The 18,630-nt window shown below is 38.6% G+C and overlaps 1 protein-coding gene across 3 annotated transcripts in view; it reads left to right on the top strand.

Moving 5' to 3' along the window:
- Positions 1-18,630, top strand: part of GPM6A (glycoprotein M6A) — a 257,776-nt gene that overhangs the window by 112,285 nt on the left and 126,861 nt on the right. Inside the window, 1 exon segment of one of the 3 annotated variants that reach the window (NM_001075309.1) lies at positions 2,404-2,798. The exons of the other annotated variants lie outside the window; for them this stretch is intronic. Within the exon segment in view, the coding sequence (NP_001068777.1) occupies positions 2,762-2,798 (37 nt within the window). The 5' untranslated portion in view covers positions 2,404-2,761. 3 annotated transcript variants of the gene reach the window in all.

The raw sequence follows: 18,630 nt of genomic DNA, 5'->3' as shown, positions 1-18,630 counted from the left end.
AGTTTTGAATTACTTGTTTGTTCAAAAGATTTGGTTTAAATGAAAACAAGACTTTAAAAAATAATTCTAAACACACCAATCAGCCCCAGAAACTCACCTGCCCTCAAACAGGGGAGAAGGAATTAAGGTGTTTAATGGGTCAGAATTTCCCTTTTGGAAGGTGAAAAAGTTTTTGAGATGGATGCTGATGGTGGTTGTACAACAGCATGAATGTACTTAATGCCATGGAACTGTCCACTTAAATAGGGTTAAAATGGTGCATTTTATATCTATTTTACTACATTAAAAAAATTAATCTGCACTCTGTAAGAAGTGATTGCCATAAGGAAGCTGTGTGCATGCTTGTTTCTCCTCATAAGAGGCTTTTTAGCCTGGACTAGAGGTGCTTCTTTGTATATTTGAAAAATTGGTATAAATTGCTAATGTTTTCTTTTAAAGATTTGTGCATGAAAAAGTCTACTTCAGACAAAAATGTTGATCATTATAGGAATCTATTGCTCTGTTGCAAAGTTTCCAGAAGGGAAATAAGTTACAGTAACTTTTCCATCTACCTTTGCCCAGTGAAGATTTCTTACAGTTTTCTTTTTGTCTCCCTTCCACATCTTTCCCTTGGTTCACATGGTGAAACTGTGGACTGAGTCTGACTTGTGAAGGTGCCGAGGACACTCACGAGGGGATAAAGCTGCCGTGGCTCAGAGCATTAGATGAGGAATTGCTGACATGGAATCTCAGACTTCCTTGGTTGTTTACTGGTCCAGTCCCTGGGTCTCCCTAAGTCTAAGTTTTTTCCAACATAAAATGGGGAGAAGACAGCACTTTCCCTCTCTGTTTTGCAAATGGGTTAATGCGTGTGCACTGTGGATTGTAAAGTGCTCTGAAAATTTCAGGTGGCATTATTCTTTCTACTGCTGTTACTCTTAATGATTTGTTTCACTGATGATTCCTGTGGTATTAAATGAATAGAGAATATTAATGAGAAGTGATGCTTCATTCTGTTTTGACTATTCGCCAGGTTATGTCAGCCTGGGGACAAGTGGAAGCAGGGATGCTGCTCTGATTTGCCTCTTTGATTTCCCTCATGATTTCCTTCTTTCAGTCCGTGCCCTGAGCAAGCAGCTCTCTCATGAACCCTTGAATACAAATTGAAACCTATTTGGAGGAGATGAATTTTTGATTTATTTGAATTATATTTACCTTTAGGTTAAAATTATTTGACTAGAGAAAATAAATAGCGAATGATCGTAGAAGTGAGAAGGCTAAACATTCTTTTAGGAGAAATAATGAGAAATAAAGTGAAATGTTGTATGAGAATTGCTTTTCTGTTCAAGAGTGGCTTTTGTCATGGTTTTGAGGGTGGTATGGAACATATTACTGACCCACTTTAAATAATGTATGTTAAATATGTGTTGTAATATGAGAAACATATACTGTGGGTGGTTAGGAGGCAAATTATTTTTCATGAAAGGTAAGGAATTAGTTGTGTGTGTGCACATATGTGTGCGTCTCTGTGTGCTTGCTTATTAAAAGATGGAGACGGAGACAAGGCTTCTTCCTCCCTTTATCTTCTAGGAAGGTTTATGCCCCCTAGAAAGGGGTACTGTTTATTTTCTTCCTCTACTTTTTGTGAAGTATTGAGACTGGTGGATCGTGCCCTGTCACTCACTAGACTGAAGTACAAATGCTAATTTATTGCCAGACTGCAGCACTGTGATTTGCATTCCAAACCAGACTGCAGAATCCCATTATAAATTGCTTATCCTGTCGTTCCTTATCTAGAATTTGTTCCTTCTGCTTCCCCAATGATGACCCTCTGAAGCAATTCTCTTTCAAGAGATTCCCATTTCAAATCAGTTTTTGTGGGCGAAAATCCTCACGATAGATTACAAAGTCATCCATCGATTTCTTTCTACAGACATTTCAGTTTCTGTCCCTTCCCTTTAAGAGTCTCGTGGCTCTGAAGTGAAATAATGACTTAAACATATCTTTCAGGCTTAAAGGTTTATACTCCTTATTTTGAAAACCATACTTCTCTATCTTTTTAAATCTGAGAGCTGTGAGCTTGCAAGTCCTCTCTCCATCATAACCTCTTAGAGATAAACCCTGAGATGGTATAATTGCATCCTGTCTTGGCACTTTTAAATCAAATTAACCAGATACTTGGGGAGGAGAGAACAGGAAAACGCAGTTTCGCAAGGTATCTGACTGGGTGAGGAGCAAGCTTGCAGCATAAAGAACCCACGGGGAGCTGGGCTTTCCCACTCTGGTGGCAGAGAGGGGGAATTGTGGGTTGGTGGTCTGCTTCCTGTTAGGAGGACACCCCTCCATCTGTTCCCAGCTCAGCCTGCTTCCCATTTAAAGCCCAGATTTCAATACAAACCTCAATTTCTTTTCCCCATTTGAAATGCAAAGCAAGCCTTTCGAGTCCTAGAGTCTCTGCCACTGGGATTCAGACCAGATTTCCCCCCAAAATTCTCAGGCTCTTTGCTTTGAATACCTGCTTACAGTGGTACACAATGGGCAGCTTTGAGAAGAAAAATTGATAATCTTCACGGAAGAGTAATTTGAATGAAATTGCACTTGACAGCCTGTCTCCAAGCAAACAAGAGGCGCGAGGGAGCCTGAGCTAAGCTCCGAGGACTTACCCAAGCCACTGCTGGGGGAGCTTCCCAAGGGAAAAAAAAAAGAAATCACTTGCTTTTCCTCCATCTAATTGAGCTTTTGATTAATTCCGTGTACCAGATTCTACTGAAGAAAGGTAGCCATGGAAGAGAATATGGAAGAGGGGCAGACACAAAAAGGTACTGTGCTCGAAAGGGTTTATTTGTAACGAAGGCATTATTTTGCAGTTTCCTTGTTTGCTTTAGACACTTGCCAGGGAGGCTAATGAATGTTTCTCTCTTGGAAGGCATTTCTTTTTATTTCCCCTTCAGCCTGTTCCCCACTTGCAGTCATGTCTGGCGTGAACATTGTCAGTATTTGCAAATCTTTCAGATATAAGTACCCCAATGCAGAGTCGAGTATTAGTGATGAGGGCATTGCGGTATTGGTGCAAGCTGTCCCTTAGACCTGTCTTTGTTAATCTTCATTTATTTCATGTTTTCACGCTTGTCGAGCTGGGTCAAGGGATTCCTGGTGTGAGCCACAAATGCAATATTGGGAGCTAGATGTAGTTAAAAATCTGGCAATGTGACCGTAATCACGACCTTTGGATGGACATCTGATAGAACAAAGACAGAGAGGGTATTTATTTTCATTGGTGTACCTTTGTAAAAAAAAAAAAAAAAATCCATTTTTTCTTTGCATGGATGCAGTTGAAATTTAATAAAGATGGAGCAAAGGTTCATAAATTTTCAGAGCGTACGCTGATGTTAAGGTTTTCATTTCTGTAGAGTTGATTGTCACCAACTTCTGCATAATAATTGTCGAGGATACCGTCAGATGCATTTTCTATGCCTGTTAGGTGTATCTGGCTGTTTAAGTGAAATTGTCATTTTTTTTAAGGTTGAAATGGCCAAATATCAGCAATTTTAAATGATTCCAACACTCTAGAATTTGTGTATGTCTCAAGGGTAGCTTTGGAGGGAACTGTGGCTTTTACCCCAGGATTGGCAGCGTTTTCTCTCCTGTCTCTTCAAGGCTTATGTAATGTTATAGCAAATACTCCTGTGTTCTTAGGATGCAAACAGGTAAAACTACTTAAAGGCTATATTTAAGAGCAGTATGGAAAAGATTCAGCTCTCAAATTTGATTTCGATTGTACACAAATGCATTATTTTAGTTTACATGATAAAATAGAGTGGGAATACAGTGATTTTTTTTTCATTATTTTGAACCTTTCAGCTTTAATGGTTTTTTTTTTACACACACATACACGTACTCACATATATATAACCAGAGACATTCTATAAATGAAGGTTTTATAGACACAGTAGAGAAAGGCAATAAACCAGTACCCAAATTTTAGACATTAGCACACTTGATAATGATACTCTGTAACAGAAACACAATAATCTATATAGGTATCATATGATATGTTTTTAAATTAAAAAAAAATCCTCAACTACCTTTACTATGTGAACTAATAGAATAAGTGTTCATCAGTGATATGAAATGGCGAATTTTCCTGGTAATTTTCATCCTTAAAAGGCTTCTCAATTGATTACCTTATTTTAGGAATAAAATGCCTTATGTTAATACCTTGTTATAGCACATGAGAAGATTGCTTCTTGGCCAGTCATTCCATTTATGGAAATAGAAGTTTATCATTTTAAATAGAGAAATTATATTCATTACACTAAGTGAAATCTTGAGAGAAACCATGGATTGTGGTAACAGGTTGAGTATGTCTGAGCATGTTTGAGCATGCCTTGGTGGATGTAGGAACCAAGAGAAATGATGTAATTAGTTGTGATGTTTTTTTCTCCAGTAACACCACTGAAAATCATTCCTTCATTGAGGTCGGGGTAGTGGTGATGTGAGAGCACCTGCTCCTGTCTCAGTGGGTTCTTTTTACCATAGATGTGCATGTTTTGTTTAGGAACAGCAGTGGAAAACAATAAAATTAAATGTCGTATAGTGATCTATAAGTATACTGAGATACAGAAGTAAATATCTGTGGTTAAGCTTTTTTTTTTCCTCTTACTGAAGGAAGAGAGGTTTAATTTTCTTCATTCCTGATCTTCCTTTCCTTTCAGTTATGCTTATGACACCTTTCCTATATAAGTTTGTTGTTAGACTGTTATAGTTGAATATAAATGTTCTTTCTACTTGTGTGGGAGCAGGAGGCAATGTGATGAGATCTAAGTTGCAGTTCCTTGACAAGCAGATAAAAATCGTTAGAGATTTTTCAAGAGTTCAGGTAGACAGATTTAGTGATCCATCCCCTTAAACTATGGCAACACTTTACCGTAACTGTTATCCTGTTTCCCATTAATTGGATTTTTTAAATAATGATTCAGATATCAGAGAATTCTCTTGGATTTGAAAGAGGCCTTTCTGTCCTTTCTTAACTATTTAAAATCTGTTCTTTCCTGTTACATTCTTAAAGGACTTACATTCATGTCAATGTTTAGTCATGTCGTCTTCCAAATGCAACCTCCATGTGAAGTGAAAGTTGGTGGTTTCATAAACATGTTTGGAAAAAGAAGAATAGAGTTGATACTTAAGGACTTAAAACAATCTTCCATAAGAAAGGTATTTTTCTTCTAAATGAGACCTCCCTTTCTCACTTACTCTATAAAAGGCACTGAAAACAGTCCTATGACACTTCCACTGATTTAACTCTGTATGTTCAGTTCGGGAGGAGAACAGTAATAAGGGGGTGACTTCACCAGCCGTTCTGCTCAGTGAGTCCCTGTCTTGGTGTGAAACTGAAATGTGGGTCATTAATCTGTTGCTCCATCCATGTCTGCCAACCTCCCAAAGGTGAGTGTCTTATTGTGCTGAGAGTGAGTCTACTGTTTTAAGTAAATATTAATATGTTTTTTTGTAAAACATGCCCTCTAAATGAAATCAGTTATTTTATCTCAAGTTCAATCAAAGCAACAGTATTCTGGTATCAGAGGGAAAAAAAACAAGAAAGAAAACAAAAGAGGCTTCTTTGAACTTGGCCCTTACATGCAGCCATCATAAGCCCAGCATCACTGTCAGCAAACGTCGAGATACATGGTCACCAGATCTAGCAACAAGGGCTTCAGTTACCATGGACAGTTGAACGAAGTGCATGAAGACCTGTGTTTTTCTTTTTACAAAGATTTAAAAGGTAAACATTTATAACTTGTAGATATTTAACTATGTCTGGAACATTTTGTCCAGTCCTCTGGTAAGAGAAGTAAATGATTTGAGGGTGTCTGATCATTAGTGTATTAGCGAGAATGTGTGGCCCACCAAGTGACTAACCATGGCTTTGTCGATAACCTCAGTGAACACATTATGAATTAGGAGAGGTCACAGAGAATGTCAGGGCTGCCCAGGTGGCGCTAGTGGTAAAGAACCCATCTGCCAATGCAGGAGACATAAGAGAAGAGAGTTTGATCCCTGAGTCAGGAAGATCCCCTGGAGGGGGACATGGCCATCCACTCCAGTGTTCTTGCCTGGAGAACCCCATGGATAGGAGAGCCTGGAGGGCTACCATCCATAGGGTCGCAGAGTTGGACACAACTGAAGTGACTTATCACGCACACACAGAGATCATCATTGATGAATCAATGATTAGAACAAGTGAGTGGTAATATAGAGATAAAAAGAAAGGAGCAATGAACAGGAAGAGCAAGCAAGTTGGAATCTTTATTAATTGGCAGGACTGTTCCAAACAGCCAAAACCTGATTGATTTCCTTTTGGAACAGGAACATCATATGAAACAAAACCTTAAAATTATATGTACCAGGAATGTTTGATCAGCCCAAAAGGTAACAGCCTCAGTGTTATTCACCATGTTTTTCTAGCATAATTAACCAGCAGCATGTTAATACCTGTCAACTTCTCTGGTTGAACAGAGTCCACCACTGACTTCCTCTGAGAATCAATCCTTGGTGACCCTGAAAGACTGGGTCACTTGAGGACACAGAAGATCAAACCCCGTGGGAACAGCCCGGCTTCCTTATCTCAACACCCGTCACATGGCCACTGCTTAATGATCCTTATTCATCCTTGGCCTGGCACCACTGACATACGGCATCAGCATCTCCTTAACTTACTAAAACCAGCAGGAGTATCTCAGTGAAAGGACAGTGCACAGATCTTTTTTTTTTTTTCCAGTTTAGTTGTAATGTCTATCTCATAAGTAACAACACTGTACAATTATATTTGACATATCTGCTCATAATTATACACTTTACATGGACATGTATACACACATATCCCCATTAAAGTATACACATCAGAAAAGCATGTATACTATATTTATGGGCTGATAAAATCTTTTCAAACCTTAAAAAATTTTTTTATTGAGGTAAAAGTCACATAATATCTAAAACATACTCTTTTAACTATATTTAACTGTATGTTGCAGTGGCACTAAGTACATTATTATTGTGCAGCTCTCACCATCATCCATCTTCCAAATTCTTAACTTTCGTAAACTGAAACTCTGTACCCATTAAACACTAAGTCACCATTCCCCTTCCCCACCACTTACCCGCTGGCATCTACTAGTATCCTTTCTAACTCTATGAATTTAACTATTCTAGGGCTTCCCTAATAGCTCAGTTGGTAAAAAATCTTGCCTGCAATGCAGGAGATCCCAGTTCAATTCCTGGGTCGGGAAGATCCTCTGGAGAAGGGATAGGCTACCCATTCCAGTATTCTTGGGCTTCCCTCATGGCTCAGCTGGTAAAGAATCCATCTGCAATGCGGAGGCCTAGCTTTGATCCGTGGGTTGGAAAGATCCCCTGGAGAAGGGAAAGGCTACCCACTCCAGTATAATGGCCTGGAGAATTCCATGGACTGTATAGTCCATGGGGTCACAAAGAGTTGGACACGCCTGAGCGACTCTCACTTTCACTTCACTTTCAGGTACCTCCTACCTAGAGTCAAACAGTATTTGTCTGCAGCTACTGTATCAGAACTTTTCTTGACTAGGGTTATTTTTGCCTTGCCGGATGACTTTGGGGCCGAACCCTTCCTTAGACAGATGTCTTCCTGGAGAAGAGACACCACTGTAATGAATGAGGAGAGAGTCGGCTTCAAGCTGTGAAACTGGATGATATTGGTCAACTTAAATTACCCTGCGATTTCAGTGCCAGACAGTGGCCTAGGGACTTTAGCATAGATTACCTCATCGACTCGTCACCATGACCTTTGTTGGTACTAATATTGAGAAAACTAAAAATCAAATAGGTTAATTAACTGGACCAAAGTCTCAGAGTAGCATGTAGAAAGAGCTGGGGTTCGATACAGTCAGACAGAGGAGGCCAGGGTCTGACTTTCAAATGCACCCCGAATCGCATTAGATCTCAAAGTGACCTGCCTGCCACACCCCCTTCTTAGTGATTCCACTTAAGATGCACCCAATGCCTCACAAATCAACCAAGCGCAGCATCATGGCTGTTCCCTATCACCAGCTTTGGCTTTTTTTGCCCAGATGTGAAACAGCTTCACCAAGGGCATCTAGTCCCCGGTGAGCCAGCAACCTATGACCTAGAAGTTTTGACTCCAGAAAGAGGGGCTGGGTCAATGAGACTCCTCTCCCGAGATCAGGAGATGATTCTCGGTGTGTGCAGAGTCTCTTTATCCCTCTATGTGTCTGTGCGGTGACTGTGCTGCCCAGCCCCCAGCTAATCTGAGTGAATTTCTGTTGGCCATCAAAAGACCTCTAAATAAAACAGATGTCTAGATCCTTTTAGGAATCTGATATAGAGGGACTTAATGTTAAGAACTGTTTCCCAAGTTTAACCTGCTAAGTGGCAAATGAACCAAATGTACACTCATTGTATACTTAACCATCAACTTGCCACTACTGTCGAACACATGCTGGGCAATTCTGAGTTTTTCCCTCGTCATTTTATTTTTATAATTTGATTAATTCAGTTCAGTTCAGTTCACTTCAGTCGCTCAGTGGTGTCCGACTCTTTGCGACCCCATGAATTGCAGCACGCCAGGCCTCCCTGTCCATTACCAACTCCCAGAGTTCACTCAAACTCATGTCCATTGAGTTGGTGATGCCATCCAGCCATCTCATCCTCTGTCATCCCCTTCTCCTCCTGCCCCCAATCCCTCCCAGCATCACAGTCTTTTCCAATGAGTCAACTCTTCGCATGAGGTGAAGAGTAGCAAAGTACTGGAGTTTCAGCTTTAGCATCATTCCTTCCAAAGAACACCCAGGACCCATCTCCTCTAGAATGGACTGGTTGGATCTCCTTGCAGTCCAAGGGACTCTCAAGAGTCTTCTCCAACACCACAGTTCAAAAGCATCAATTCTGTGGCATTCAGCTTTCTTCACAGTCCATCTCTCACATCCATACATGACCACTGGAAAAGCCATAGCCTTGACTAGGCGGACCTTTGTTGGCAAAGTTATGTCTCTGTTTTTGAATATGCTATCTAGGTTGGTCATAACTTTCCTTCCAAGGAGGAAGCGTCTTTTAATTTCATGGCTGCAGTCACCATCTGCAGTGATTTTGGAGCCCCCAAAAATAAAGTCTGACACTGTTTCCCCATCTATTTGCCATGAAGTGATGGAACCAGATGCCATGACCTTAGTTTTCTGAATCTTGAGCTTTAAGCCAACTTTTTCACTCTCCTCTTTCACTTTCATCAAGAGGCTCTTTAGTTCCTCTTCACTTTCTGCCATAAGGGTGGTGTCATCTGCATATCTGAGGTTATTGATATTTCTCCCCACAGTCTTGATTCCAGCTTGTGCTTCTTCCAGTCCAGCATTTCTCATGATGTACTCTGCATAGAAGTTAAATAAGCAGGGTGACAATATATAGCATTGACGTACTCCTTTTCCTATTTGGAACCAGTCTGTTGTTCCATGTCCAGTTCTAACTGTTGCTTCCTGATCTGCATATAGGTTTCTCAAGAGACAGGTCAGGTGGTCTGGTATTCCCATCTCTTTCAAAATTTTCCACAGTTTATTGTGATCCACACAGTCAAAGGCTTTGGCATAGTCAATAAAGCAGAAATAGATGTTTTTCTGGAACTCTCTTGCTTTTTCGATGATCCAGCGGATGTTGGCAATTTGATTAGTTCACCCTAAAAGTTACCAAGTAAACATTGGTAGTAAAATAATTTTAGAACCATTGCAAGAGAAATTAAAGAACCAGCACGAGTCAAAAATGTCTGCTTTATTAATAGAATTGGAATCTTCAATGGTTTGACATTGAAATCCATAGACCTGAGACTAGGAAAATAATAACATCATCAAAAAGCTTTAAACAGTCATGGAAATGGAGGAATTAATTAGCCCCCTTTTGCTTTTTGGATGTCAGCTCCTTGTAGACCCTTGAAAAAAGAGTTTGCCTTGCATAGACAGTAGTACCAAGTGGACAAAATTCTCAACAAGCGTCAGCAGATGCCATCTTTGCCTTTGGACAAAAGCTAGAAGTTTAGAGATTCCGATTTTATAAAGAACATAAGAAAACTGTGTCCTGTGATTTGACAGTTGTGCTTTACTGGTGTTTGCTGCACTTTCAGAAATTAACTTCATGTTGTTATCAAATGTGGTTCTAAGATGCCTGTCAGGGGGGAAAATTATGTATATATCTCATAAAATTTAGTAAATATTCCCAGAACTTATGCATTTCCCTGGGTATTGTGACTTCTGTAGTTTAGATTTAATGTTTTAGAACAGAATGTAAATAGAATTGTCATCTTCTATTTCCACTGATTCTGCAGCTAATTATGTTTTTTCTAACTGTGGTGCTACTTGTCTTTGAGACCTGCATGCTCAGTAACACAAGCAACATCATCATGTTAGGACAGAGGATATATGTCAGTTTTTTACCATATCATCCAGTTCGGTTCAATTCAGTCACTCAGTTGTGTCCTACTTTTTGCGACCCCATGAACCGCAGCACGCCACGCCTCCCTGTCCATCACCAACTCCCAGAGTTTACACAAACTCATGTCCATTGAGTCAGTGATGCCATCCAGCCATCTCATCCTCTGTCGTCCCCTTCTCCTCCTGCCCTCAATCTTTCCCAGCATCAGGGTCTTTTCACATGAGTCAGCTCTTCACATCAGGGGGCCACAGTATTGGAGTTTCAGCTTCAACATCAGTCCTTCCAATGAATATTCAGGACTGATCTCCTTTAGGATGGACTGGTTGGATCGCCTTTCAATCCAAAGGACTCTCAAGAGTCTTCTACACCACAGTTCAAAAGCACCAGTTGTTCAGCACTCAGCTTTCTTTATAGTCCAACCATATCATTAGAGTGAGTGTATTCATCTTTTAAAATGGGGGGAAAAGTTAGTCACTCAGTCATGTCCTACTTGTTGCAGTCCCATGTACTGTAGCCTGCCAGGCTCGTCTGTCCATGGAATACTCCAGGCAAGAATACTGGAGTGGGTTGCCAATTCCTTCTCTAGGGGATCTTCCCTATCCAGGGGTTGAACCCGAGTCTCCTGCATTGTAAGCAGATTCTTTACCATTTGAGCCACCAGGGAAGACCTCACTTTAAAATGAAAGTGCTTAATATAGTTATGTTATTAACTCATTGAACTGAAACTTGGTCTTAAATATTTAAGGAAACTGAGAACAGTATGGTGGACCGAGATATGGGTATGGTATGCTGATGCAGAATGTAGGTAGAGTGATGCTTTCAAAATGGTTCTTGGAGGGAGCTTCCTTGGTGGTCCAGCGGTTAAGACTTCACCTTCCAGTGCAGGGGATGCAGGTTCAATCCCTGGTCAGGAAGCTAAGATCCCGTGTGCCTCATGGCCAAAAAATTATAACATAAGCAATATTATAATATTCAATAAAGACTTTTAAAATGTTCACATCAAAAAAAATCTTAAAGTTTGTTTCTTAGAAATTAATTATTCTTGAGTCTCAAAGGCAGTGGTACATGTGGGATTCCTAGGATACAGGAAATGTCTCCGTTTTGTCAGTTTTGGCCTCCATCGTCCTCTACACTTAGCATCCTCCCTGCCTCCCCCACCCCAACTGCCACAAGTATGCAAAATGCTGGGCAGTTTTCTTTTTCATCCATCGAAGGCAGACTGCCTGGCTTATTTTCAGAATCCCTTTGGACGGCATCCATATTAACAGGTGGCACAGCTGTGGATGAGCTGACATTATAAAAATAATTCATGTTTTCCAATGTGTTCTCTGCTCAAATGGTGTCCATTGTCTTAGATTTTCTTAATCTGAAAGAAACTTCCTTTTTTGCTCTGTGAAAATAAAAGGAAAGAAAAACAAGATAGCCGTTTCTCTTCACTTGTGAGTGGAAAATTTACCTTTGGTCGCAGATGAAAGTCTGTTTATTAGGGCCTGAGTATATAGTCACTGGGGAATTAAATTACAATGTGAGCAAGTCTGAGATCAGAGAGAAAAGGAAAAAATCCTGTTGTTTTAAATGATGTGTGTTCCTAAAGTATTAAGACATGTCAACACATCAGAACATTACTATTGTGTGTAACCAGAATTCCCAAAAGAAAGACATTTGAGCACATTGTTTAAGTTGCTTAATGTTTTTGGACTTAAATTTCTATCACCAGAGAAGTAATAATCTTATAGTACACTTACCTCTACAAAAGTGAGCCATTTTGTGGAATCGATCCCTGGGAATGATTTTAGGAAGATAAAACATGTTGTTCTCATTGCCTCCTATTATGGAGCATGTGTGTTTTTACTTTATTCTCAAGTAAAGGTGAGAGAATTAAAAAATTTTGCTAGTTATTATTTCCCACTAATTAATAATAGAAATTTCAGTGTTTTGGTAAATATTTTCTCTTTTAAATGCAATTTATTTTCTCCATTAGAGAGATCCTTTGAAAGATGAATGAGCTGTTTTTTCTTAATAATGTAAAATGTGGAAGAAAAACCTCATAATTGTTTATATTCTTTCATTGTTATTTGATGAGAAGAAGTTCTGGTAAAGAATTCAAATAAAGAAATAGTATCTGATCAAATCTCTTTCCTTGAAAGCTTAGTCATTTTTTTCGCATTTTTGAGACATCTTTCCACATTTCCTGTATCAGTGGATATACATTTTCATTTGTAGTAGTCTGTACCATGCCAATTTGCACTTCAATTTGTGACTGAACGTCTGAAACATAGCTCACTGCCTGTATTAACGTGATTTACTTTTTGTGGAAAAATAGTAAAGAGTACTGGAGTGGGAGAAGGCAATGGGACCCCACTCCATTACTCTTGCCTGGAAAATCCCATGGACGGAGGAGCCTGGTGGGCTGCAGTCCATGGGGTTGCTACAAGTCAGACACGACTGAGTGACTTCACTTTCATTTTTCACTTTCATGCACTGAGGAAACGGCAACCCACTCCAGAATTCTTGCCTGGAGAATCCCAGGGATGGGGGAGCCTGGTGGGCTGCCGTCTGTGGGGTCGCACAGAGTCAGACACGACTGAAGCGACTTAGCAGCTAGCAGCAGTAAATATAATAGCTAATATTTAATTTTCTAGGCACTGTTCTTAGCATTTCATATCAAGTATCTAATGTGAACATATATATGTTAATTAATAATTTCAAAGATTCTCTGATTTTATGGACACTATTAGTCAATGATTATTTCATTCAAGCTAAACTCTAAAAGGAGCTAGAAGAAAATCTTATATAAATATCCAGAGAACAAGGAGGATTTTAACTTAATGAAATGAGATAGTCTTCATTTCAAAGAAAAAAAAATGTGTCTAGTTAGAAAAAGCATTCCCCCCCGCCCCCCCCACCCGTAATAAAAGCATTCAAATACAAATTTTGGAATTTTAGACTGGAAATTTCTTTTTCAGTGCTAAGTTAAAAAATAAAATAAAATTAAAAAATAAAAGTAAAAAAAATTGTTCATATTTTTGATAAAACATCTTTCAGTATTTTGCTACTAGAATCAATGTTCAGAAAGATAGGATTGAGCATTGTCTGAGCTGTGGAACTCTCAGATATAACACTGAATATAATTTATCCACTAAAAGCAAACAGACTTTGAGATGTTCTGAAGGTCTTCAGTAGAGCCTGTATGTTATTAAACCCAGATTCATTTAATACTTTAGATATTTTATTATAATTTTTCATCAATTAAAAGAACTTATCCTTTTACAATAAGATAGATGACTTTTGAATGTTTCTCATACAATAACTGAACATAAAACATTTTCAATCCCTTTACTCCACCATCCATAATAGAAAGTTGTAAGTAAACTGTAAGATCTGGAATTCAGAGACCATATACTTGGAGTCTCTTCATAAACTTTAAGCATGTAGAGAACTGAGTCATTTTTGTAGTCAACTGTCATAACCTCAATAACTTGTGGGTTTCCAGAACAGACGATGTTTGCTGCAGGCTCTTTTCCTTCCCTGTAAGTCACTTTCTGTATAATTTTACCTATACTCTTTAATCCTAGTTTTCTCAAGCCCCTTATTTATTTATTTTTTTATTTTTTGGCCTCTGTCCCATGCACAATTTTTAAAATAGATTAAAAACACACAGTGTATTTTTTTTCTTCTAATATGCTCTACTAAAAAAATTAGATTCACTGACCACTTCATTCCATTTGTATCAGATTATTGGCACATTTCCTCCTGTTTATTGATGTATGTTCATTTTCCTTCAGTCTTTAAGTGTTAAAAGAATTATTTTAAGTGTCTCCTGGGTGATTTATGACTTATTTGACTATATTATAGATGTATTAAGTTGGTCATGTTGAATCTCTAATACTAGACAATTTTTTCTAAAAAACGACACTTTAGTATGTCTGTACTATCAGTGTGTTAACTTTAATGAAATTTTTAAATGTGTTCATCATTCCTATATAGAAAATAGAAAAATAATATGTGATACGACATGATTAAGGTTTGCCTGTCTACATGGAGTATACAGTAAGTTTATCAAATAGTTTTTTCTCCAAAATCATTGTGAGCTCATTAATTTGTTATGCTCTTTTTACCTTTTTAAACAAAAATTGGCAAAGCTTTAAAACTTGATTGTTTTATTCATATGTAACTCAAAGCTAACCTTTTCTCACTTTTGAGGTTGTGTGAGCTTGGTACTTTAGGGGCTTGTTCAACACACTGCCTTTGGATCTGTGGTTTACTCTGCCTGCCTCAGAGTAGATGGTATGTCCTTTCCTCTAGAGAGTGGGTAGAATATCTGCTGTGTTTTTCTTTGGATTAAATGAAACTCCAAAGATCATTTTCCATACACGTGGCATGACCAATGGAGTCTCAGCTCCCACAAATTGAGAATGCCATTTTTAAGAGTTTTTTTTAATATCATCTAAGATAAGTTTATAGGACTGTTTGTGGTCCCTCAGGGATAAAGAATTGTGTACCATTTCAATATCGAATGTAACTCAGAATGTTGTGTGGAAATACTCCTCACTTACCATGACTAGAGCTTATTGTGGAAGAAACAGAATCTTCCGATGAAGAGGTCTTACTATCTGTGCATTAGAAATATAAGAAAGCAGTAATTTTGAATAATAATTTTTTAAAAAGTTTAGGCTTCAGGTGCACGATAATGCAGGACAGCACTGGAAAAAATGGAATGCCCTTTAGTTTCTGTAGATACAGAATTTTATCTGTAATTTTTTAAATGTGGTTGTGAGAAAAAGTGAGAATGGATGGAAAAGACTTGGAAGCCTCTGATCTTACTATAGGATGCCCATGGTTTCAGAACAGTTTTGGCCCAGATGTTGGAGAGTCCCATCCCTAAGTTAGGTGATTTACATTCAGTATGCTGCTGCTGCTGCTGCTGCTAAGTCACTTCAGTTGTGTCCGACTCTGTGTGACCCCATAGACGGCAGCTCACCAGGCTCCCCCGTCCCTGGGATTCTCCAGGCAAGAACACTGGAGTGGGTTGCCATTTCCTTCTCCAATGCATGAAAGTGAAAAGTGAAAGTAAAGTCTCTCAGTCGTGTCCGATCCTCAGCGACCCCATGGACCTCAGCCTTCCAGGCTCCTCCATCCATGGGATTCTCTAGGCAGGAATACCGGAGTGGGGAGCCATTGCCTTCTCCATACATTCAGTATAATTAATATTAAAAATCATGTTATGAAATTGAGCTCAGGTTAGTATGTATTGATTGAAAGTGATAATGTTAGTCATCAATCAAGTCTAACTCTTTGCAACCCCATGGACTGTAGCCCTCCAGGCTCCTTTGTCCATGGAATTCTCCAGGCAAGTGGGTAGCCATACTGGAGTGGGTTGCCATTCCCTTCTCCAGGGGTTCTTTCCAACCCAGAGATCAAACTCAGGTCTCCTGCATTGCAGGTGGATTCTTTACCATCTGAGCCACTAGGGAAGCCCGTATATACATTGATTAAATAAAGCAATTTATTTCTCTAACCAATGTTTTGGTACAAGTATGATTTATTTCTAAATTTTATTTTATTTTATAAATTTAAATTCTATTTTATATTTTTAATATTCTTTTTAGCTATTGATGTTTTTATTTTGTAAAATTTGAAATTCCTCTTAAGTCTCTGAAAATGTTGAATTATTTACCACAAATTATACAGTTGTATAACTTGCTCATTCACTCAGTTGTGTCCAACTCTTTGCGGCCCCATGGACTGTAGGCCACAAGGCCCCTCTGTCCATGGAATTTTCCAAGCAAGAATCCTGGAGTGGGTTGCCACATCCTACTGCAGGGGTTCTTCCCCACCCAGGGACTGAACCCCTGTCTATTGTGTCTCCTGCATTGGCAAGTGGGTTCTCTTACCACTAATGCCACCTAGAAAGCCCCAAGTTATACAGTTACTGGAATTATTTAACCACCTCCTGACCACTTAGAAATCTATAAAGCTTAACATTTTGTAGTCTCAGGATTACATTATTTGAGGCAAAATTTTCTTGATCTTTTTAGAATTTATTATTAAAAAAAAAAATCCATCCCACTTAAAAGGCCATGCCCTAACAAGCTGAGTGAAAAAAGAACTAAACCTGAAAATGTATTTGAATCCTATCCTTATGGAAAGGGCATTTCATCATGTCTTTCAACTAAAGGTTGCTTGTGTATTTTTGAAAATGTTCTGTTTCTAAGGTGACGCCTTAGATGTCACCTTTCACAGGTGTCCGTGGTACTCTACCTACCCTGTCACTCACTACATTATTTAAAATTCTACTTTTATTTATAAAAATGTCAATATTATCTCTGTACTCTATGTACTTTCACTTTGTTGCACTAACATCAGTCTTTAGTATAAGTTGAGGTTCCAAAGTTGAGTTCAGCTGATTCTTAGGTTTGTGGCAATTTCTAGTAGTTTATAGGGTGACAGGGGAACATTTAAGGACCATCAACTGAGCGTCTGATGTTTTGGAAGAGACTGTTGAGTGCTACTGCCAAGAAATGACAGTGGTTCAAACATTAAAGAAATGGGTATATGTTTGTGCCAAAAAAGAAATGATGTATGTTTCAGAGGAGAACTGATGCCTATAAGAGTCAAGAGAAGCGAGCTGGCTAGAGGCCCCTAGGAACTAAGGAAAGAGAAGTATGGACTCTGTCTTAAGGTCTCCAGGGGCTGGCAGTGAGCCTGATGGAGCTATGTAGAGGGCATGGTTGGGAAAGCATAATGTTGTTTCCCATTTTGCAAAATGAGAAAGAAAAAAAAAAATGCGACTACGTATGAGGCCATTGAAATCTTTGGACTTTCAGCTTATAAGTAGCCTCTGGCAATGATTTCCAATTTCCTTCATTTTCTTTTATGTGGAATACAGCTGAGGATTTGCCAGACAAAAAAATTGAATACCTCTTTTGGAGCAGCGTAAAAATTACATTCTATATTTCCCTTGGTAAAACTGCTTTTCTGAGGAAATGCACTGATTGTTAATCCACTGTGCTCTTCAAGTTTCCTTCTTTCCAGAACCAAGGGCTTCTGTCTTAATGCAGTGGCACTGAAAGAAAATGTTTACCCACCCCCATGTAACTATATTATAAATGTCATAAACAGAATTTTATTTACCTTGAAGTGGTGAACTGAGCACAACTATAGAACATTTGGTTTAAAGATAATCTCAAGTTGAAACAACTGCGCTTCCTTAAAAATTGTTAAATGATACATAGCAGCCTTTGGGAGAGATAAGGTGATGGTTTTGCCTAAAGCTATTAGGAATGAATAACTTGTAAGAGAAGAATCATTATTAACTGTACTTTGCAATGGGTGTGCTATCTGGGGGCCTCTGGGATTTATGTGTCTTTATTATGTTATGTGTTATGTGTCTTTGTAAGTGTAGCAGGACCATAGTCTAGCAGAGTAGTTCTCTCAGTCTTATTTTGCTTGATGCTCACCTATTTTGGGGTGTATTAAAACATAGGTTGCTGGTCCTCCTCTCTTGACCTCAAGTTTATGATTCAGTAAGCCTGGGGCGAGGCCCAAGAATCTGCATTTCCAACAATTTCCAAGCGATCTTGTAGGGGCTAGTCATGGAACCACACATAGAGAGCCATTGGTCTAGTATATTATTTCTACTGGGTAAAACTCGTGGTGAATTTCCCAACAGAGATTTATAATTTATATATATCCAAATAAAGATATCATGAAGTCTGAAGCAAAAAATATAAAAATAGCAGTCATTTAAATAACTTTCTGGGTAACTACATAAAAACGTAGAAATGGCAGTCATTAAAAATTAGAACTTTCTGGGTAACTAATTCAAACATTTTGCTTTTGAAAATCAAACAGATTTTTGAAATCTGTGATCATCTGCATAAATTCTTGTTATGCAAGGCTTCAAAAAGTTTTGTGAAATGTGTGATGATATACAGCTTTCCATCTAGATTGTTCAGTAACTGTAGGAGAAAATTATAATCATGGGTTGGTGGGCAAAATTGACTGAGATAGAAAACCTACAGTTACTGAAAATGCTATGAGTGTACCAATAAAACAGTTGTCTTGTATTCAGTGGGCATGAGAGTTCAATCATTTAGGAGAATGATTCTGTGTCACACCTGACTGCCAAGACCTGTTGCTGGTATTAATGGTCTTGTCATTCTCACTAGCTAATTAGCAAATATA

This window comes from Bos taurus, chromosome 27 (genome assembly GCF_002263795.3).
Source record: "Bos taurus isolate L1 Dominette 01449 registration number 42190680 breed Hereford chromosome 27, ARS-UCD2.0, whole genome shotgun sequence".
In the NCBI taxonomy this organism is placed as follows: domain Eukaryota; kingdom Metazoa; phylum Chordata; class Mammalia; order Artiodactyla; family Bovidae; genus Bos; species Bos taurus.
Note: the sequence above shows the minus strand (reverse complement) of the source record. Positions and strands in the feature narration are given on the sequence as shown.